Below are 23,832 nucleotides of genomic sequence, written 5' to 3' on the forward strand. Positions count from 1 at the left end.
TAACGACGATCAATGAGATAAGGTAAAAAAAAAAAAAAAAGAAAAACGTTCCTATAACCTTGATCCAATCAGCGTTGGGCTGTATTGTCAAAAGGATGAAAAAGCGAGCTGAAAAAAAGAATGCAAAGAGGAAAAGCAAGAGAAAAAAAAAAAAACTGAGCAGGAAAAATGTATGAAAACGATATAGGGTCTCAGTTGATCTCCTATTCAGATTTCGAGGGTTACCATGGGGAGTGAGGGAAAGAGGCCATCGTCTCTTACTTCATGGAGTTTTCGCGGTGAGGGCAGAAGCCTGAAAATTGTTCAGAAAATGTACAGCACAATACCTGGCTTGACGTCTTTCTCGGTCCCGCTTTTCTTATTTTCATATTTCGAGCTGCCATTTTCTTATTTCTTTTCTTTTCTTATCATACATATATATATATATATATATATATATATATATAATATATATACTGTTTACATGTATATTTCTTCTTTATTTCTTTCTTTCTTTTTCGTTCGTGCGTGCGAAAAGTACTCAACGAACCTGCAACAGAGAAAGGGAAACAATCGTTAGCACGCTTGGAAGATATCTGCCTGTGCTTCTCTCTCTTTCTCTTCTTTCACAATTGAGATGGGCAAGAGGAGAGTGCTTGAAAAAAATGTAATATTATATAATAATACAAGAGAGAGAGAGAGAGAGAGAGAGAGAGAGAGGGAGAGCGCGGCAAGAGAGGGGAAAAATATCTCAAATTAAACAAAAAATATGCGAATCATAAACTCGTGGATAATGTAATAAATTTCAGGCCACTTGGACATGCGCCACAATAATATGGCTTTGTGTGCGAGGATCCGAGGTTTTTGTATCGTTCCATTGGCCTCGTTTTTCTTCCTCCTCGAAATGAGAAACAACGGAAACGTCTTACATGAGTGCAACACAATCGGAGAACCTGGTCCCTCAGTCCTCATTAATTAACGACGACCCTTATCGACACAGGGGGAATTATAAGTATCGATAGGAAAAGTTTTCGATATTATTTTTATATAGGGGAGAATTGAAGAGTTTGGTTAGCAGAAAAGTAGTTTTTTTTTTCTTTCTTTTTTTTTTTTTTTATCAATCAATTTTATCAGGAAATTGTCGGACGTTGGGGATATTTCCAAATTGTTGTTTCCGCAAGCTGATAAGTACTCTTTGAAAAATACAATAGATATATCGGTACACTTCGTATCGGTTCAAAAATGTTGAAATTCTAGTAAATTATTTGTTTGATTTTACTCTGTGATGTCACGTTTTGTTCGGAATACTGTCTCTACAAGGTGATGCGAACAGTATTTCCAAGGGGCATTTATTTTACTGAGGAAAAATGAATATCATGATTATATAATATTTCATGATTACTTAGATTTTATACAGTGATTACCGAGAGATTACTTGACAAAGAAATTTTATTTTACTCTGACTCGGTGATGTCTCATGATTTCCGATTACAAAGAAATTTCTGTAATCATAAATGATTTCTGGTGATTACCGATGATTACTAATGCAGAATTTTATTTCAATATTACCGATTTCAGTGCGATACTACTCTTGTGTATTGATTAACTCATCTCACAATCGAACGAACGAAACGTATCGATTTTCGTGGAACCAAACTCCTTAAAAGAAAGAGAGCTCTTCTCCTCCTTGTCTCTTGACGCGTAATTTTTTACCCCCGTTTAAATGCAACGACGAAAAAAATTACTGTCACGTCATCGGAACGTCTCGGAGCGCGATGCCTCTCGTCATCTCGAAACCGATCGAGATTGACGCACGACGCATATTTTCCCGCACGCTGCGGTGATATTGACGGGGGATCTTTTTACGAGAACGTTTCTCCTCCTCTCCCCGTCTCTCTCCTTATATCTTTCCCTTTTCTCGTCCTTACACAGCGCCATATTCCCGAGAAGCTTTGGCTCGTTCAGTCCGACCTCAACGCACATCCATCGCAGCTTTATTCTATTCTCTGAACCATGCAGTCGACCGGCTAATCATATTTTTACGATGGACACCCCCCCCCCCCCCCCCCCCCCACCATCCCTACGGCCATTCCTCGAGTAGCGTGGATGTAATGGCTGTCCATTTCCACTCTCCGATTTCGGAAAGAAAAAACCCCTTCGATATTCCCGGGCGTCTTCAACCCCTCTTCGACTTTTATTCCATCCCCCGCACTATCGTCGAAAAATATCGTCTTCGGAGTGGTTCCCGTGTTTACCATCTTAATTGTTTCCTCGTCTTCCCAACGCTCTCCTAGCGTCCCTTATAGTCCCTATTCATCCGTCCATTGTGCCGCATGCCTCGATGATCCTTCAGAGTGTTTTAAAAAATTGTGTAACAGGTACGCACGGATTGCGGGTAGACGAACTGACCGGAAGAGGAGAATGCGGATGGGCTGCAGGAGGATGATCAAACGTTATAACCGGAGTTTCGATCCTCCGAGATAAAGTAAAACTCCACTTAAACCTCTCCGGTTCATTGAACGAATTGTTCTTTTGAGGCCCTAAGCTGCAGGCTTATAGGTGTCCCTGTACATCCCCCGTTCCTACATCCCTAAAATGCAAAAGGCCGCTCCGCGGGCACATCGACTTTGATCTATACTTGATCGAATCAGTCGGCGAGTGAAGACGGGACAAAGCTTTTGCCTCTACCTGCTATGCCGAAGCAGTTACGGAGGCTTTTTCGACGACGGAAAATGAGGAGTGAATAGAAGTTGCTAAAAGGAATTAAGAACCACGGTTCAGAATTGGAATGGACAGGTTTATGGAGTTCCGGTATTCGCTTTCTGCATGGAGACTGGAGTAAAGGAGTCCGTTCTCTATCGAGGCGTGGGAAAAATTCGTTTCCAAAATTTGTCGATTAGTGGTTTTAGATTTCATTCAAAATAATTCCATACTTTCTTTAGATTTTTATCTCAACTCTAACCTCTGACCGCAAGACGGTCGATTTCCCCATTTGAGACTTTTATTGGATTTGGGTAAAATTTGGTGGGACTGATTGCTTGGGCACTGATTACGAATCTGAGCTCGAAATTTGAAAATTTTAAATGTGGGCTTCAATATGGTGGACAAGATCAAAAGTTACCCGAATCTGATGAAACTCATTATTTGACTGTTTTTGATGTCGCTGATTACGAATCTGCACTCGAAATTTGAAAATTCAAAATGGCGGATTCAATACGGTGGACAAAATTAAAAGTTACCCGAATCTGATGAAACTCATTACCTGAATGTTTTTGAGGTCGCTGATCTCGATTCTGCACTGCAAATTTGAAACTTCAAAATGGCGGATCCGATATGGTGGACAAAAATCCAAAAAATTACCTGAATCTGATGAAACTCATTACTCGAGTGTTTTGGATGTCGCTGATTACCAATCTGCACTCGAAATTTGAAAATTCAAAATAGCGGATCCAATATGGTGGACCAAAGTCCAAGAAGTTAGTACTCGAATTTGATCCAACTCATAATCCAAAAAGTACAAAATCCAAAAGATCACTTGCCGTGTGATGTTTTGTTCTTCATCATAATTTATAAATTTCAGACAATCTTAAATGTGCAAAGTAACGATTTTTTTACTCTAACGTTACTAACTTCATCCTCACAGCGATTTAAATACGCATTGACAGTGTGCGAGTGTGTAAGTGTTGGACGAGGCGGATTCGGAGTCAATTTCTTGGAGATATTCGAGAAGTGACTGATGCCCCAACGCCCATGTCCCAACCCGGCTTACGAGCGATTTTACGGCCGTTTAACGTCCTCGCTTACTCACCCCTTCATCTTTTATTTACACTTCAGCCTTCGTCGTTGTCGTCGCGTATTTCCGAGTGCAACGGATAACGCGGTTGTACAGTAAAAAAGTCTAAAAGTGGTGTAACACTAGGTGAACATCTTTTTCGAATCCTCAATTTTAAAAGTCCACAAAACCCAGGACGCGTAGGAGTAAATTTTAAACAACAACCCTAAAGTTATATTTCACCCCGAGTTCTAATTTCGTAGACGTTTAAGACTGGTTTCACCGAGTTAGGACTTCGTCACTTCGTCACTCTGGTGAACGCGACGACGAGAGAGAAGGAGAGAAATACCAAAGCGAGAGCAAGAGAAAGAGAGAGAGAGCTGAGGAGAGACTGGTTGAAGGGAACTCGCGCACACGTACGATTTAATTTAATTTCCGTTAGGTGTTCCGAACCCGCTTCGCACAGATCGCTCCCTTTTAACCCTTACCCTCTCGCTCCCTCCTCCCCCCCCCCCCTTTTTCACTCTCTCACTCTCTTTCTCTTTCTCTTTCCATCTCTATTTTCCGCCGTGATCCGACAGGGCGAACAAAGTGCTTTCTTTCGGACGTCATTAGCGAGCGGCTAGGAACATTCGGAGAGGAAGGACGAATGGCACAAAAGGGAGACGCGCGTTGTTCCCCGCAGATTCGGTTTCGGCCCCTGCAGAGAGAATGTAGGGTTAGCCGGGTCAACAAAGGAGGGTATATTAGGTATTAGGGGATTCTGCTTTTCCGCTTCTCCTACGCCAATTACATTTCTCCTGTATAAGCTCATCCAACGCCGCAACGCAATGGTCAACTTCCCGATCAATCGGCCCCGATATCTTCGATCATATAATTGAACGGGGCATTAGACCTAGCTCTGCGAAAAAACAAGCCTCGGCCACTCTCGGTTCTCCCTTTTCGTTACCTCGATGAAAAGATCGAGGAAAAAAAAAAAAAAAAAAGAAAAAAGATATCCCCGTCAACCGACATCCCGAAGTAAACACCCATTCAATGGGATTATTCCCAAAGCCGGAACGAATCTCATCCTAACTATAATAGTTGGCTAGATGAGATTAAAAGCTCGCTTCGAAAACTTTTCGACTTTATTCTCTGTATTTCAGTCTATACGTTAGTTTTGCTTCGACGAATTATGGAGTAAATATATAACAGATTCGGCGGTCGGTCGATATCGAGATTATTATTCTCGGTTACAAGAATGTTGACAGAAGAGAAAATATCCGAACTTTTTTCATTTGTGTACCAAGTTTCGACCCACGTGCTCATTGTTTTCTGTCTTTCCTTGATATTCATTTCATTTGTTATACATATAGTTGATATAAGAAAATCTCGTACGTAATAATTTTAATAACGTTTCAAGTATTGCCATAATTACAAAATAATGTGATACTTGCAGTGATTATTTGGTGTGATTACACAGTTGTCAATTATACTTGTAAAAAATTTTCTGGCTATCGCGTCATTACATCTCTTTGTCAGGATAGTTAAATTTCATCACACTGAAGTGAGTAACGTTATCGTAAAGATTCTTGTTAAGGAAAAACCGTTATATCGCCATTTTGGAATTGTTTGAAATTCAATAAACCGTAATAAAACAAAACACGCTCGTATTTCAATATGTTGATCCCTTCGACATCGTTGTAAAGTTAAGAAAATAGTGACTTTTTTCACAACGTTTTGTTACGATAACCTTACTAACCCCAAACTCGTTAAATTTTTTCAATTAAACAAGGTAATAATCGACATTTACTCATTTTATCGTTGTAATTACAAACAAAGAACAACGATACGTTTTACCATATTTTTCGGTTGATATACAACTTATTTAGGTATTGTTCACTTTTTGGTTATGGTAAAGAAAATACAAAAAGAAGAAACGTAAACAAAAAAAAAAATGGCGATAGTTGAAGAGTGTATAGTTTTAACGAGAACTGAAAATTTCTCTTGTTGTGGAAGCAAGTAGCAAAAAACGAAAGAGAGAGATAGAGAGAGAGAGAGAAACGGTTTTCGGTGAGCCGCAAGCGTCGCAACGGGGGTTAAACGGCCGGTTAAGTTTTTCTTTGGGGCGTTTCGTTGTGAAAACAGGAGGAGGAATGAAGAGAAGTCCAAGGTCTAGCGCCCCAAATAGTTCGTGAGGAATTGAACGTGGATTTCGTTACCGTAGAAGAGAGTTTTTCTCAGCTTCGTCTGCTGTTTGTATACGGCTAAAAAAAGACCGCCGCCTCGAAGCCCCCGCAGGCTTGGCGGTAAAATCGGCACGACAAGGGGGAGAGATTTTGTCACCGAAATTCCGAGCGTCGAAATTCGGGGCTCGACCAGCGCCGCCGGGTTAATTAGCGGCTTCCAAATGCCCTCGGCGACGTTTTTGAAGGGTGGATCGATTTCAACTCGGAGGCGGAAGACCCAACGTCGCCGAAACGGCCGCCACTTCCGGTTCGAGTGCTCGACGTGCTTCGAATACTATACTGCGTTTAAATTCCGGCGATGTTTGTTTGTTTTTCTTTTTGTGCCGAAACACGGCGCCGAACGTTTGTTTTTGCGGTGAAAAATAGTGGATTGCACGGTTAGTACGGAAAATAGGTCATTTCCGCACTCGTCAATTTTGTCCAGGCACCTATAAGCTCGTATTGTGCACAACTAACTTAGTGCACAAATCGAATTTTTCGAACTCAGTTGAGGAAATTATTCTCAAGTTTGAAATTTTGAGCTTTGTGAAGCTTAAGAGTTGTAGATGACTTTTCCTAACTGAATGTGTGAAATCGAATTTTCTGCACTCAGTTAAGAAAAAAAATTATTTTAAAGTTCGGAATCTTTAGGTCAAGCTTAAGAATTGTACGTGACTTTTCCTAACCGAATGTGAAAAATTGAATTTTTCGCACTTGGGTGAGAAAAAAATTATTCTGAAGTTCGGAATTTTTAAATCAAGTCCACCAGATACCAGTTTCTCTGAAGAATCTTCTAGAATAATCGTGAGTAATTTTTAAAAATCATGATACATTTTTCACGTTGAGGTAACCAAAATCGTCTTGATTGTGAAACAGTACTGAATAATTATTTTGGAAGATTCTGTGAAAAAATTATGCTACGGGTATATCTTTTTTTTACTTAAATGTACTAAATTGAGAAAGAGTCAAATGAAATGACATACCCTTAGTTTTGAAGGTTAAAGCAAACTAGGTTTTGTGCTGTGGAAGAATTTTCAACTCGTCAAAAAGTAACTCTTAGACTTTGTTCCAGGAAAAAAAAAGAAATAAATTATTCTAATCCGAACCGTCTTTTGGATACTTGGACTCTTTCGACTTCTTCGTGAGTAGATTCGAGCCCGACTGATACGGTTAATCGATAGTTTCAGGTCAATCAAAGCTCGAAGGACCGTCTAGTCTCGGAGCGAAGGGGATGGGATCTTCTTTGATCCAGGGGCAGGATCCCTCCGAGGAATCGGAAGTCTCCTAAACACGGAATAAGAAACTCGAACGGACAATTAGCTTTCTTCGGAAAGGGGTTCAGTCCTTAAAACTCGCGGACTTTGCATCGGCTTTCGCATTTCTTATTCTCTGTATAGGAATCGTCAGCGTCGCCTTATTCAAGGACTCACTGCTCGTCCAGCAAAAGGATGGCAACCTACCCTACGGGAAAACTTTCCCTACGATGCAACAAACTCCGGTCATCAAAACTTTCAATTTTCAGGAGAATCCTCCGCGCAGAATTGTTGCATCAAGAGGCGGAAATTGTTATCTCTGCATCCGCGAAGCGGCTCGCGACAAACTGCAGCTCAACCCTTCTCCACGTCCTTCACAGTTCCCTTATACTCCTTCAATCCGGACGGCGGAGAAGATATTTCAATTTCCGAACGCGACCTGAGTGCCGACGAGGTGCAGCTGCGGGGATAAAAAACGAAACGTTCAACATCGGAACTGTTTGCCAATATGGACGGAGGCGATTTCGCAGCCAAGGGGCTGTTAATTTCAACATTTCTTTTTATCTTACTTTTCGTCATTTCGGAGTCAAGTTTCATCAAATTTCACGCGACTGGATAAATCTGACATCTGCACTTTCAATGGATCTTAAATTCACTCACGATCGCCGAAAATTTTTTATGTTTTCTTTATTTATAATTCCAGATTTTCTAGGTGTCTAGCCATCCTGCTCGTCTATTTGCTATCGATAAACTCGAGAATCAGTAGATCGATTTACACTAAACTTGCACCAAAAAGGCTTTATAAATTATGCAAAATGGGTTCCCGGTAGTACATCATAAAACTGAAGTAGATATGTACGTACGAATGAAACAGATTTCAGGACGGGTGTGTCGTCGTTTTGATGAAGGAAAAGAGTTCCGTGAAGAGGAAACTCGGGAGGGTGGAAAAATCTCTAAATTCAATAAAAATCGGAAATAAAATAAAAGAAAAGCAGAGAGAGAGGAGTGGGAATTGGGAAAAAAGCGGCGTAACGGAAAAAGGAAATAAATAACGGAATAAAAATAGAAGAAAAGTCGGGAGAAGCCAAGAGGGTAAATACACCGAGAAAGAAGTAGTGCGGCGCCTCGAGCCTTCCACCCTGGAACGAGGGGTGAAATTGCTAGACTGACGTTCCCTCGACGTCGCACCTTGCTAATCTCTTCGTTTGCTGCTTTTTCGTCAGTTTCCATCTTCCCTCTCGGCGTCCCCGGTTTTTCCCAAACGCTGCAGATATTTCACGCTTCGATATATTGATATTTGTAAGAAAAAAAATCGAAGGTTTGACAATTTTTTTTGTTTTTCATCTATCTATCTATAACCCGGAGATAAAATACGATGTAGAATCTTCATTTTCGCCAATAAAATCACTCTGCATCGACTTCCGTCTATCGGAAATCTTGATTTCAAAATTCGTTGCCATTTTGAACAGAAAAATTGTCATCACCGCCGTTATCGTCATCATCATTATTATTATTATTACTATTGTCCCAGTGTTTGTCATCATATTTTCTACATTTTCATGCTAATAATAATACAATTGATGTGAGAAAATTCCTCGAGAAGACAGCGGTGGTGAAAAAAAAACGGAGAAGAAACAAAAAAACATCCAGGGGAGTAAAGTTTTAAGTGAACATTTTTTTTCTTCTTTTCCTTTTCCTCTTTTTCTGTTCTTCTTAGTTGGCTAGCGTTTCTCTTAACTTTTATGTACAGAAAAAGATCATATATATAATATATATATATATACACGACCATTTATACATACAGCTGTAGCATATATTTCTTTTTCCTAAAATAATAAATAAACCTAGTGTATAAGGAATAATTCAACCGAATACTATTCATCGTTTTGTCTCCTTTCCACTCCCCCCCCCCCCCCCCCCCCTCTACTTTTGCTATTCTCATTCATAGAGATATATTTCAAGTTTAATCCAAGCTCGTACCAAAGCGAAGAAAGTTTTCTTTCGTCTCATATCCGCAGTTCTTTTCCATCTATATACATACCTATAGATTTATACATATGCGTACGTGTATGGGGCATTCCGTGCCAACTTGACCACCGTATAACACTCATTATTTTTTATTTTGTTTAAACTTCTTTATGCAATTGGTCCAACTCTAAGACTGAACTCTAATTTTTTCTGTATCCTGCAGATTTCTTTAAAAATGTCGTAAAAAAAATAGCAAAAATAGAATCAATCCACCTCGAAACCGGTCCCGAAACCGTTCGTTCTTAAAATTCCTTAAAATATTTATAAATAATCAATCGGTTGTCTAAAAAAATTTTGAACACGATTGAATATTTTTAGAGTCAGACATGGTCGAGTTGGCACGGAATGCCCCGTATAAATGTATGTTCACGAACGAATCCCAAATACAACGGTGCAGAGTATACACCAGCACAAAACTCTCGACGGACTTCTTTATTTCACTGGTGTATTATTATATATTCGATTCGCAACTTTCTCCCCCGCGGATTTCCGCTGCAGTTTTCCGCCGCCCCTTTTTCCTGCACGTCGCTCTGTGTTACTTGTATATGGGGTATTCCACGCCAATTCGACCAGTGTTAAACCCCGACCATCTAAAAATCATTTCATGTTTTTTTCTAACATTCTACTCGGTAAAAAATGCGATTTGAATTTTTTGCAAATTTTTTTATTGAACCGTTTATCTTTTATAATTATTTGAAGTCGATTGCAAAAGCCCATTTTTTTAAATTTGAAAAAATTCTAAAAAATCCAGTGAATGACACAAAACACCTCCCGTCGAGGAAAACGTGAGCCGAATCTTTTTTCAATTTTTTTATCACCTAATTCAGAATTAAAAAATTTTTAAACCCAAAATTATCTTTACTAACTAGAGTGGCGCATCATCGAATTGGTGAAACCGAACATTTACAAGTCAATTGACCCTTATTTGACGCTTACGATTTGATCCTGTGTTAATTTTCGATTTAAAAATTTCATAATTCCGAAACAGGTGATAAAAGAAAATGGAAAAAAATTCGGTCCACGTTTACCTTAACGGGAGGTATTTTGTGTTCGTTCACTCGATTTTTGAGAATTTTCGAGAATTTAAAAAAACGGGCATTCGCAATCGACTTCAAATATTTATAAAAGATAAACGGTTCAATAAAAAAATTTGCAAAAAATTCAAACCGCGTTTTTTACCGAGTAGAATGTTAGAAAAAAATATGAAATGATTTTGAGATGGTCGGGGTTTAACACTGCTCGAGTTGGCGTGGAATACCCCATACATACCTATATGTATAGATTTATTAAATCGCATTGGGGATTTCCAGAGTTCGGTGACGCGAGGTATGGAAGGTGGGCGCGGTTGGATTGGCAGAAGAGCGCTGTAACATATTGCCGCAAACGCTGGATAGGGTTGCGGAATATTTATCCCAGGAGAGAATCGCTCGAACACGTTACGCTGCACGTACATACCTGTAGGTACCTACCCACACGCGCGACTCTTTACCCCATAGGTATATAATAAATTCATACCACCATTTTATCGTCAACATTCATCACCGTGTGGAATAATTAATTAACAGAACACTTAATCAGAATTTATCATGCCGCACCTTGTATTTCTGTATTTTTTCCTCGTCTTCTCTCTTTCTCTTTCTCTCTCTCACTCTCTCTCTTTTTTTTATATCTATCAATCTATATAATAAGTTTTTTTTTTTTGTAATATCACTGTACTTATACCATTTGCCCTAAAGTTATTTACTTGGGCATAATAAATTAATCGTCATCATCATCATCATCATCATCATCTCTCTATTTTCATCAAATCGAATTTTTCGCACTCATTTACGAAATAAAATCATCCTGAAGTTTGGAATTGTTAGGTTAATACTGAGAGTTGTACGTGACTTTTTCCTAACTGAATGTGCAAAATCGAATTTCCCGCACTCTGTTAAGAAAAAAAAAAATCATTCTGAAGTTTGGAACTTTAGATCAAGTACGTACTTCTATAGCAGTTATTATATATAATAAAAAAAATTCATTAGCTCATTATGATTAAAAAAATTACAGGAGCTGTTAGTCCGGCCGTGGATCCCGGAAAAAACGAGACGTCCTCGCAAAAACGCTGCACAGCCGCCATTTTGAAATAAATCGCTTCAAAAAAATTATTGTAAGCAGTCACTGATATGAATAATAAAATCACGTTTCTGTTATCTCGATTTATTTTGCAGTATTTCTGAAAAAAAAAAATTCCCAAAAAGCCTATTTTTTTCGGCCTCTAGAGTGGCCTAAGGCCTTAAGGGGCTCACCGCTCCAGGACAATCTTAAATAAACGCATTTCTCTGTCTCTCTCTCTCTCTCTTCCTCTCATTTCGAATTTTCGAAAACTGTCAAACAGCGACCGTGCCTTGTACACTACAGCATCAAGCGCTGCAATCTAGTTACAGTTTCCACCCCGGGGCAATTCCCTCCTGACGATATTATATATCGGACTACATAATCGTATTTGAGGAAATTAACGTCGTTGTGTCTTTGCTTGATATATACATATATATGTACGGTTATTAATTGACCAAAGTTATATCGCCTGAAGTCGATGATGGAAGAAGTTAGAGTTCCCTGACTCTGATCGGTCAGGGGTGGGGTTGAAGTTACGAATTTGAAAAGTTCCGAAAGTGCCTAATTACGAATTACTTGGTGGCGAAACTTGAAGTAAAGAAAACAAACTTTGAAGAAACAACGAAGTCTCGAATGGTCGGAAAGCTGACGGGTCAAAGTTCCGAAATGTAAGATTCCGAAAATTCAAGTTACGATTGAGGAAAGTACCGAAAAGTGAAGTTTCGATTTAGTAAAATTCCGAAAATTAATATATACTCACACAGCGTTGTTTACTCGACGAGTGGGTGAAAAATAATGAAAAAACACCGAAAATCAAAATGACCAGGATTCCGGATATAAAAATCTCGAAAATCCATAACAAAGAAAGATCGAAGTGGTAAAATCTCACCAAGCCAGAAATTGGCAGAATTGAAAATCACTGATCATTCAAAATTTTGCTCATTTTTGCACTATCAAAACTTTGACTTGCCGAAGTTATGCCCTTTGCGCTTTCGAAACTTTGAGCATCGGTTTCTGGACCACTCGAAGCTTTAATTTTTAGTCAAAACTTGATTTCTTAATTTCAAATTTCGTCAAGAAAATATTCGGAACTTGGTGCTTTCGGAACCTTTCAAATTTGGAATTTCAACCCCATCCTATTGATGAGACGAAACGGTTACGAATCTGCGTCGCCTCATTGGATTCTACACCGTTATCATCTTCCTTGACTAGACTCGTTGCAACTTCTCAAACGATAGGCTTTCTTTCTTGTATTCGGAATCTACTTTGCGTGAAGCGATTTATAAAAAATTGCTGCAAATAGTTTAGAACCAAAACACGAATCGTTTAGAATTCGTTTCTGTCGCAATCACCACAAGTGCGATTAACAGTAATAATTTTTGGCGGTCAAGACCTCATGCAATTATCTTAGTAGATAATTTTTCCAATTGTCATCAGAATCAAAAAGTCGTATCTACCAGAAAATACGACCTCTTGCTCTAAATCGAACTATTTATTCAATTTCAACGTTTCTGATCATATTTACACATTACAAGCTACTTAGATACGATCAAGAAAAAAAATGTACGCCGTTTCGTCTTTTCTTTCCAATGGCAAAAGGTCGTAAGATGGCGCTTAGGATTTTATCCCATTGTTAGAAAGTTATTCGAAATCATTTGAAATCGGTTGAAAACGGATGAAAATTAGTGAAGTTATGGAAAATCGCGTAAAATCATTGAAATTTTGTAACAACCTGCCACCTGATGTGTAAATGGAGAGTTCCAGGTCCCCAAGCCACTGAATTCAAGTCAGGTACTTGCTCTAACGATTTTCTAGAAACGATGTAAGAAAGTAGCTACAGTATACATGTAAGGTACTCATACCGTCACCGGTAACAACGAGCTTATCTGTTTACCCGAGGAAACTCAATCTGGTACCTACGAGTCGGCCGGTTTGTCCGTGGAAGTCGGACTGCATGACACCTGACAAAACGCAACGGAAATTCTGAAACAGCAGATAGGGGATTCTGGGAACGGTTTGTCGGCTTGTGTATGAACAGGCATCCTCAATCTTCGTGATACGAGCCAGAAGACGTTCAAGATGACGGGCGTGAGGTACGTTTATCAAGATACGTTCCGATTCAGCGTGATGGTACCTTCTAGGTACTCACCGGTGGATTGTTATTCTCGGATCTCAATTAACGGGGTGACATTATTACAGGATGCAATTACCAATTTTTGTCCTTGAGTAGATTCTGAAAGACACATCTTTGATGTATACCGTTCGAACATGAAGAACACCGCGAGTTTTTCGAAGCCATGAGAATTTGCGTGGCAATAACTACTCGAGAAGTGAGTTGGTAATAATCTTTAGACTTCCGGAATTTTATGAGCTTGGAAAGTCCCCAAATAGTGTGCCTATATCTTAAATGTAACCAATAAAAAGTTCCGATCACACGTAGAGCCTATAATTACGCTTTCCGGCGGTTAACGGTAGGGAAAAATTCAAAAGTTGTAGTTTTGCTTAAGACCTGGATGCGGGGTTTATGGAGTTGCTGATAACGAATCTGGAGTCAGATTTTCGAAATTCAATATGTCGGATCCAATATGGTGGACAAAAAAATGGATTTTGAAATTTCGAGTTCAGATTCGTGATCAGTGACCTCGAGAACCCTCGAATACCGATTTTCACCCAAATCGAGTGACTTTTTGGATTTCAGTCCGACATCTTGAATTTCGAAATTTCGAGTTCAAATTCGCAATCAGCGACCACAAAAACCCCTGAGTACAGAGTTTTGATTACTCGACAGCGCCTATATTTAGCTTTTCCGGCGGTTTGAAGGTTAATCAGTTTCCGCGACTTGTTGTTTTGATGATATAATATTACCGTCGTTTCAGATTTCGGAGAATTGAACCAAGGGGTGATATTTACACGGTTCACATTTCCGGAGAATGTTTATGATCATCGGCGTATGTTTACTACCGCACGATTCGACGTCCCGAAAGGTTTGGTATTGTGCTGCTGTCTGGGCACATGTTTATGCATTTATGCGTCGTGACATCGATCAAGAATTACATTACGGAGTGGAAGGCTAGGAGCACTCTCAGAAGCTCGGCGAGGAAGAGAAGACACCACACTTAAGGATGAGAGGGATGAGGGGATAGAAGAAGAATCTTGTTGGTATAATACCCGTAGTAGAGAGAGAGAGAGAGAGAGAGAGAGAGAGAGAAGTTGGGGGGAGAAGAGAAACAGGGGAATGAAAAGAAATGAATTTTTACCTCTTAGGAAAGAACGACTCGACGCTGGTGTAGGTTAAGGTATACAATATGAATAAAACGGAAGAGACACTCGAAGCTTCAGAAGCAGGCTGACCCATCTGGTCCATCTGGTCAAAATCCCGATTTACTTTATCGAAGCAACAAATATCGCATCCCCTTGTTTTATTTCAATCTATTCTTTTCTCGAAAAAGAGATCAAAAAAAAAAAAAACAAACACGACAACAACAACAAAATTCGCTAAATTCACACTCCGTTTGCGCCTTTGTGTTTCCGAGACGAGAATTCTTTTCACATTTCGTTGGTATACGATCAAAAGTTATCCTAATGGCGAGAAGAACAATAGCGGCTACGTTAAACGAGCCGATAAAGTATCGCGAAATCAAAGGAGACTTCAACCGCTGAATTAAAAAACTCGACTTTCGGTTAATACCGTGAAAATTACGAAGTCTTCTATCACGGTCCAGCTAATCTGATCGTCGAGATTTCTTCCCCGTTTCGAAACTTATGAAGCCGAGGATAAACTGGCGCGTGTTTCTCATCAAGGGGCACGAAAAACGCCAACCGGAGTATCTTCGGACATTTTTGCAGAGGAAGTCATTTTTCAGAAGGAATATGTGCTCATCGACTTTTTTATGGTCACCAACCACAAGTCTAGCGGGGACACGTATGAAAATGAAACCTCCTTAATCAGTTCAAAACCTGATCAAGTTCTTCACGTGCTTTCAATTGTCAATATAATATAACTTTTTTTTCGGTTTCTAAAAAAATGGAATACACATTTTTTTCTCGCTCGACTTTGATGGTAGAGAAAATGTTGAAACGTCTTTTATGGTCTCCCTTGTATTAAAGTCGAAGTTTTCCGTTAAATCCGATTGAAATTTTTTCACATTTAAATAGGCTGACGTATAAACAGATATCTGCTGAAAATCTGTACAAATCTTGGTATGTAAATAAAATATCTGCAGAATAATTTCTGTCCTGATTTTAGTTTCGGTAAGTATTAAGTATACTTGTCACTACACTACACACGTCACGTGCGGCACTTCAAAAGTCTAAATCTTGAAAACATAATTTCAACTAACGAATGATTAATACTGTACACGTATACATGAACATGTTGAAACTGCAGTCGAGGAGCGAGAGGTCACGAGTAATTAAGAGAGTCGTGGCGGCGCTGATTGCTGTTTCAATTAGTCATATAACGATAACGCGCGGAGGAAGTCAGTCTGTCCCAGTCAATGCGGAGCCACGAGATCAATGCCGTGGGACGTTGCTGCGGCTGCCGGGTGTGTATGAGAGTCGCGGGATTGAAATATTTTCTGAGGACAGACGTGAATGAGGAGAGGAAATAAAGGAGAAATAAAACAAAAAATAATAAAAAGAAAAATTAAAAAAATAACAGAAATAGAAAAAAAAAATCGTCAGAGAAAATAATAAAGAGAGACCTCAAAAGAGAGAGAGAGAGAGAAGACAACATCACGGATTTCCGAGTATTACCCTGCGTGTTGTGCGGAATTACCTTCTTTGAGGTTATGGATCTTCTTTTACGGAAGCTGAAGAGCCCCGGCTGTAGAATCATATAGAATTAAATAAGTAACTCGGAAGTTTTATTTCGTGCAGTATATGGCAATAATACGTGTGTGGGGGATTATATATGTTTAGGAAGAACCGTTACTTCGAAACTTAAGTAATGTTAGAAATTTAGCAAAGCATACTCATATGTATTTCGAAGTGCCAACTCCTGAAAAAGTGATTCTAAGATTTGGCAACAATGGTTTTTACCCAAATGTTTCGTTCCGTTAACGTTACCAACTTCAGCTTCATCAGATCGACGGATCAAAAGTCACCGTCATTGATCATGTTAGGTTAGGTTAGGTTAGGTTAGATCAGGTCAGGTCATCATTGATCAGGTTTCACGTTTCTTTGGCCCCTTTCTTGGCTCTTTCATCTCCGATCCAGAGATTTATGGGAAAATCTATCAGATACGATGAATAAAACAACGTCTCGCGAATCACAGCGAACCCTTTGATGCCGGGAAGGTGATGCCTCGTCTGTTTCACACCATCGACTAGAAATACCAAAGGTCGTAGACATGCCGTAGAACCATTCTCTATTAGCAGTTCACAGTGTGTCGTGTCACTCTCCTGGAATTGCATCGCCTGCAGGCTTCGCGTTAGGTTGTTCCTCAAGCGGATGTGCAGTCCGTTAGCAAAAAGGATAAAATGACGCCTGACGTACCGAGCATGGGTTAATTAAGCTTCCTGCAAATCGAGCCGGGTAATTGAAATATTTTGAGAAACGTGCGAGACTCGACTGCGCACGCCCCCTTCATTCTGAAACTCGTATCTTCTCGCCGTCTCGGTAAGCCCATTGAACTTGAAGGTGCGAAAATAGATGGACGTCAGCTTCTCGCACGTGTTTGAGAGAAGGAGAGACGAGACGAAGCGAGAGAGGAAAGACTGAGGGGAGCAATTTACGTTCAACATTTGTAGCGCAGAGTGTCGTGAAGCGTTATTGCTCGGGCAGCCGCCGTCAACCCGTTTAGAAACGTCCGTCAAGGTGTTCCGATCCTTCTCAAAACAGATTAGACTAATGATTTCGCGATCTCGAGGCGTAGAGGTCGCTGTCTGGGGTCCCGGAGTGGAGAGAGTAGCCGGAGTACCTGGAGAGCTGGGGGTGTTTCAGAACTTGAGTTTGAGTTAAAGGTGACGGAGAATTATAACTTTTCCTATTTATAAAGAAAAGTTTTAAGACTCGGCGAGCGTTCGTCCTTCTCTCATATCCGGACCTGCACATCTGACTATCTTGCGATAAAACTGCCTGCCAGAGATGCCGGAGTAAGAAAAAGAACTCGAGTAAGAAGAAGAAGAAGAAGAAGATGAAAAGCGCTGGGCAAATACTAGCCTCGACTTTGCCTTGCCCTGCACACAATATTATCGCACGGTGAAGATCACAAACTATTTCAGAGACTTTACCTCTCTGTTCACAAGTTGGTTCAACGCGAAGCTTGCACCGCACTTGCATTCATTCCCACCCTGCAGGGACAGGAGACCTCTTTGCAGTCACCGGGTATTCTAAGGGTTGAATGAAAAGTCGATGTACTCCTGCAGTGCTGTAACCATCGGAAAAAGTTTCTAGCTTTGCGTCGAGCCAGTCTCCTGTCGTTACGGCAGCTCCGAATTTAAACCATCCTAAATATGGATCCCAGGATGTTGATTGTCGATGGACCCGAAGTTCCGACCGATCAAGATTGACGAGAGACTCGAATAGTCATCGATACTGTGTTCCAGTCATGAAGGAATGGGTCTTTAGGCTGAAGTCCACAACCAAGTCAGAAGCTGCAGATTGTTGAAGATCAGCAGTGGTGAGAACTTGAGTTTTCTATGATCGCAACTTGATCGATCAAAACTTTAGGTACACCTTGGTACTAAGTTGTTCTCTAAAGTTGTCGCCAGTTCCACGTCCCCGTAGGTTAATCGTGAAAAAATTTCATCCCGATGTGCAGAACCGAGATCTCAATTTCAGAGTGACTTCATGGTGTGGATACGTGATCAATCTAGATCAATTGAGCATTGGTGCCTACCCGATTGAAAATTCGAACCACCTCTATTGTGAAGCGTTGAAATAAATGGAGAAAAATTGGATCTGCTCAACGTAAAGCATCAAGGATTCTATTGAATAAAAATTGACGAATTCATTGCACGGCGTTAAATTGAAGTGATGGAATGAGAGTGAGCGTTTGATGCGAAAATCAACTACCGAATCAAATCCGACAACGCGATGATTCTGTGTCGAAAAATATGCGCACTTTTTTCTTTCACTTTCTAGGCATGGTTCGTAGCTCGTGGGTCGATGATCCTGGAAAATGTACGCATGGTAAGGTGCGTGCTTTGAGCCATTAGGATGTCTGCTGCAATAACATTACCGGTGCCATCGTTCTATTCCACTTTACGTTGGTCTTCTTCTTCGTCACTATTTTTTCCCCGCGGTTTGGGATAAGAGGACACTTTCAAGCCTCGGGGATTCCCCGCATCTTGATGCAGCAAAACGCGGCCTCCTGCCGATACGAGTAAACCATAACGGAATGTTAAGGCCGTAAAATCGATTAATGTCGTATCGAAGAAGCGAAGGTGCACAGGAGAGAGCCGGTTGTCTTCCTTCCGTTTCGTAAGTCATCTCCTATCGCATCATACCCACGTCAAAGATAAGATGAAACTCGTGGTTGGCATTGTGATGTCAGTCGATTATGCTTTCAAGTATTATAGGTATATATACATGGAAGGTGGATATATACGCAACTGCCGTAATATCACTCCGAGAATTCACAATATCTTTCCGATTCTTTTTCTTATATATATATAGACACACACACACACTTCTTCTCAGCTTTTTCTCTTTTATTCCCCCTTCTTCGTCTTTTTCTGATTATTCTTCTTCTTTTTTCTTATGCTCCTTCTTCCACTTTCCTTACTTTCAAAGAGATATGTGCCCAGACTTCTGCAGAAGCTTTCTATAACAGTTGCGGGAGCCGCTCTTTTTTCCTTCGACATATATATTTCGGATTTTGCCGTTATTCATCGGGTATTATACATATATATGTGTGTCCCACGATTTAGTATTAGCAAATATATTTTTCCGGTCACATGAAAAGTAACGCTGAAGAGAGGGAGAATCCGTAATTATCCATATTTATTGCCACGAGACTATAAAGTGTTTTCGAGACATTTATTTCTCACGAATGAATTCCTTTAGTTTTACAGTTTTTGTCTAGAAATTCCATTACACAGTTGGTATATTTGTATATATTTAATTTACTGTGCAATCGTACGTTGAAAAAATTATCCTTAGCTACCTTGCGTGTGAAGCTTCCTGTGTTTTTAAAAATCAAACGTTATTTTTTTCTCCTCCTGCGGGTTAACAAGAGGCAAAGTACTTGAGGTCACACCCTTTTTCATCGGAGGTGAATTTACATTTTTGTACTCATGTACCGGGGGCTCGAGACACTGCAGCTCTTTCTCATCACCTCGGGGCAATCAAGATAACATCAAAAAGAAGGAAAGATTTCGTTCTTTGGCCTGAAAATTTTTTCATCCACAAAAGAGAAGAAAAATTTTTCCATCGTAAGAAACATTAGTTTACAAAAACGATAATTTGAAAAAATTTCCCCTCGATGTTTATCGGTCGTATTTTACGTTTCACCCGGTAAACACCCCTGAAATATGTCCGGCGCGTCAGCGTTTTGCAGATGGCTAAGGTTAGGCCTTCGAAGGGTTGATCGGGGGCGAAGTGAAAACGAAAAACGTCGAAGTTCGATCTTGGAGAAGATCGGTGAGGTGCCACCCGGCTGACGGTAGGTTGGTATGTGGGTATAAGGTGGGTAATAGGTTCGGTACTTTAGGAAGGATTTCGTATAAGGGCTGGCGTCAATTCCGCAGGAACCCCCCGCCGATGGAAAATTTTCCTTCAACCCGTCCTCCGTTCATCAGTGCGATATATTTCACAAGATTGCTGCAGACGGAAGTCCGCGGGTCTGAGCCTGTGAGTTTCTCACGTTAGTACTTCCAGCTCGAAGCGTGGGGTGCGAACCACCCTCGATACGATCAAAACTACGAAATTGGGAAGGATAACCTGAATTTCAAACATCACACTAAGCGAATCGTCAAGTCTAATATCGAACCCTGCGAAAATAATCGCAATTGAGTTCACGGTAGTGATTTTTACAAAAATTAAATTTATTCATTGACATTTGATCGTTCAGTTTCATTTCTTGACTTTTCGAGTAGTTTGGGACAAATTTCAGCTCGATGACAATTCCTGGAATACGTGGAGTCCAACGAAGTTCAACGACACTTGACTTATTCCACATGACAAAGCGACAAGTGGATTTGTCGTTGCAACACGACGACCATCCTGATTGTCCAATAAAATACTTGCCACAAATACACTGCAGGATTCTATAAAATATAAGACTAATCCTTTTACTGGGATGGTGAATCCATTCGGTACCATACAACCCGTGCATTTTACAGTACCTATACTGTTCAAACGTCAAGGACGGTGCGAAAGAAATGAAATAAAAAATGGATCTATCGAAGCATTTCACCCAGCAGTGTTGTGAAATAGCTACAAGTGATCAAAGGTGGACTGAAAGTCCTTGTTCGGTTTCGCGTCGTGTTCACAGCCGGCGCTGTTTTTGGGGTGAGCGAGAAGGAGGAAAGCAGGGTTAAACTATATCTCACTCGTACCTCCCCAGGCTCCGTTTAGGATAGATATTTGTCACCGGGACATATATATTGCATTCCCTGCTACCGACGCCACGCGGGTCTTGTTCCTGTTTCCTGCCGGTGTTCGGCTATATCTTTATACCATCCAGGAGGTCCGGGGTCCTTTATCATTTTTATTAGTTATCGATACTCAGGGGTGGTGTCCCGTTGGATAGAAGAAGTCGATGGCTGGATGCAGCAGCCGGCGTCGAAGAAGAGATCGGTTTGACGGGTGATCAAAACCTGCAGCCAGCTTGGTGATAATTTGTTCCTGTTACTCTCTGACGTGTAGATAAGACGTTCTCCCAGTCCAGCGACGCGATGTCGTTGATTCGACGGATGGGGCAGCCGATAGATGCAGATTAGAAAAGCGTGCGGTGATCGAGTCACTCCTAAGAAATTCTACCTCGGTGTTTATTTGATCAGGAATTGGGGATGAGAGTTGATGGGATCGAGATAGAATCGAGATAGGAGTTAGGATGGGATTGGGACAAGATAGGATAGGATACCGACTTGGGAGGAGAGTTTCGTTTGCCGGTTGAACCGCGACGCCTCGCCTCACGTCGGGGCTCTGCGGCCGGATAAACCTTTGAAATTTATTCGATCAATTTTGTCAACGGTGTTGGCTCCTCGGCCCGTCGTCTCACTTCGCCTTTCCCAACTCCCATTCCTCACCGTCCTACCGAACCTCGCCATGCTCCTGGCGACGCTGATAGCCGAGAAGATCCTTCTTCCTGTCCGTCTTGTCGCGAGTTTCTGCTCCACTGGGATGCAAATCACTTGAAAGATGCGCTCTTTTTACGTTGCGCGAAGAAGGATTTGCCCGTAACATATATATATATATATATATATATATATATATATATATATATATATATATATATATATATATATATATATATATATATATATATATATATATGTATGCGTATAATATACCTCGTGGTAAGTCGGATTGAGGAAAAAAGAAAGTTGTCACGTTTTTTTCAATCACCCATCACTCACCTAAGCGATACAGAAATATGGTATAAAAATATCAACCCATCGACCATATTGGACAGAAAATAGATGGGATATTACGAGAAGCTGCGGTACGTCGCAGAAACTAATCATTACAGACTGAAAATGTCGTCTTTTCTCCGAGTACAACGAATTCTGACGGTTCAGAAAAATTCACGGTCAATGTCTGTTGTATAAAAAACGTCAGGAATACCATTTCACGCGATTAGTTCATAAGGGGTACTCAGTGTCAGTCAAATTTGACTTCACATGAGACTGTTCTTGAACACAGATAACATCGTTTATTAACTAGACTTTAATAGCTTTTTATGTGGCATGCCCGTAAACCGCCTGTTTTTTGGCAAGGATAAAGATTTCAGGACGAGCTGAACGCGAGCCGGAAGCGAGCCGGAAGCGAGTACTGAAATTATCCGAGCCAAAAAACGGTTTACGAGCATGCCACATACAATATTTTTTACGGTATAGGCATTGAAAAGCAAAACGAAGAGTGAGGTTATGTCGCGATCTGTTCGACGAAGCTACTTTATTCGGCAGTTTGGGATGCGCATTTCGAACTGCGCATCAAAACTATGGAATAAAGACTTTATTCCGCAACTTTGTTCGCTGCCGTATAAAGCGTCACTTTACGGAACGAAAACTGCCACAAAAAGTGGACTTTTCAATGCCCATGCCGTAAAAAGATAATTAAAAAACAATGCATCATAATTTCGTATACAATTAATTGTTCAAAAACGAAGAGCAAGACATTTGGCATGTCTTGTATAGAGCACACTGTGCCTTACTACGTCAATTTGCATAAACGGCGAAGCATCAACCTTACGACAAGCAGCTGGTTTTGCTGAAAAATGAACCTACGCACCGATGAATTGTTTGTGTGAAACATGGTCTCCGATGTTCATAACAGTAGACACATAAGCCATGAATGTTTGAAAATCTCCAGAATTTATAGTATCACGTACTCGAGGATAAAGGTTAACATTTGCATCCCACATCAACGTGTATCCAAGGCATACTTAGCGGTTCTCTTAAATGAATAGGGAAGGAAAAAAGTGTGTCCAGGTTGAAAACGGTCGTAGTATGAAGGGGAGCGGCGGTCGCTCTGGGTTTTTATCGGCGTTGAAGCAATCAGTCACTTCTCCTATCGCGTTGTCAGACCACCGCGTCGTGCGTTGGTTCCCGACACAGAGAACTCAAACATCCGAAGCCAAGACTTGCTGGTTGAAAGCTCGCGTTATAGAAGCTGGCGGGTAACGTGGGCAAGCCCAGAGCCTGGATGTGGAGTCAAAAGCAGAAGTCGAGTCAGACTCGGAAGCCAGGAGCCGGTGTCGGGCGGGTTCAAGCAATCTGTACTTACCGTCTGTCGCTTTGGCTTCAAAGTGCAGCCGCTCCCCTCGCCTCGGGACCCCGAACCCACAGTGGCTTTCCCTCAGTCACAGAAGCGTTTCGTCGTTGGTACAAATTGTGCAGTACCGGTTCAGAGTCAACGGCGCACACACAGCTCGCCGGCTTCTCCTCCACCTTGAGCTTAACACATTAATTGCTAATCCAGGGTCGATTCACCGCGACGAGTCTGCAGTTTGCCACTGCTCACTTGGCTAAGACCATTCAAGTATCATTAGAAACCTCTTGCTACGATTGCCCCTTGTACGCAGTGTGACGAATAAGCTGCTGTATGATCGAATCTGAAGCTGTTTTCAAAAGCTTCTACCTTCATCATGTTCAAGTTCCGTTCCTTCAAAGACAGTGGTCTCTCCATGACCTCGTGTCATGTCTTCAGAACCCGTGATGTCAACTGTTCCAACATGCAGATGGAAGTGCATATGGAGCTAGAGTTGTCCGTGGTGAATTTAGTTGTTCACCAACGTTGGTGTCTGGACTCTGGAAGGCTTTTACTCTCGGGTGAGGGAGTCGAGTGTCGTCAGGTTCTTGACAAACGAACATGCGCGAGGTCA

General features: G+C 40.9%; 1 protein-coding gene across 3 annotated transcripts in view; it reads right to left on the minus strand.

Annotated features, from left to right (window-relative positions):
- LOC124410753 (E3 ubiquitin-protein ligase PDZRN3-B) overlaps nucleotides 1–23,832 on the minus strand; it is a 132,608-nt gene that overhangs the window by 35,093 nt on the left and 73,683 nt on the right. The window contains exon 1 of one of the 3 annotated variants that reach the window (XM_046889348.1): nucleotides 327–401. The exons of the other annotated variants lie outside the window; for them this stretch is intronic. Within the exon in view, the coding sequence (XP_046745304.1) occupies nucleotides 327–383 (57 nt within the window). The 5' untranslated portion in view covers nucleotides 384–401. Of the gene's footprint in view, nucleotides 1–326; nucleotides 402–23,832 lie in introns of those variants that run through there. 3 annotated transcript variants of the gene reach the window in all.

Source organism: Diprion similis, chromosome 10 (assembly GCF_021155765.1).
Source record: "Diprion similis isolate iyDipSimi1 chromosome 10, iyDipSimi1.1, whole genome shotgun sequence".
NCBI classification, from domain to species: Eukaryota; Metazoa; Arthropoda; class Insecta; order Hymenoptera; family Diprionidae; genus Diprion; species Diprion similis.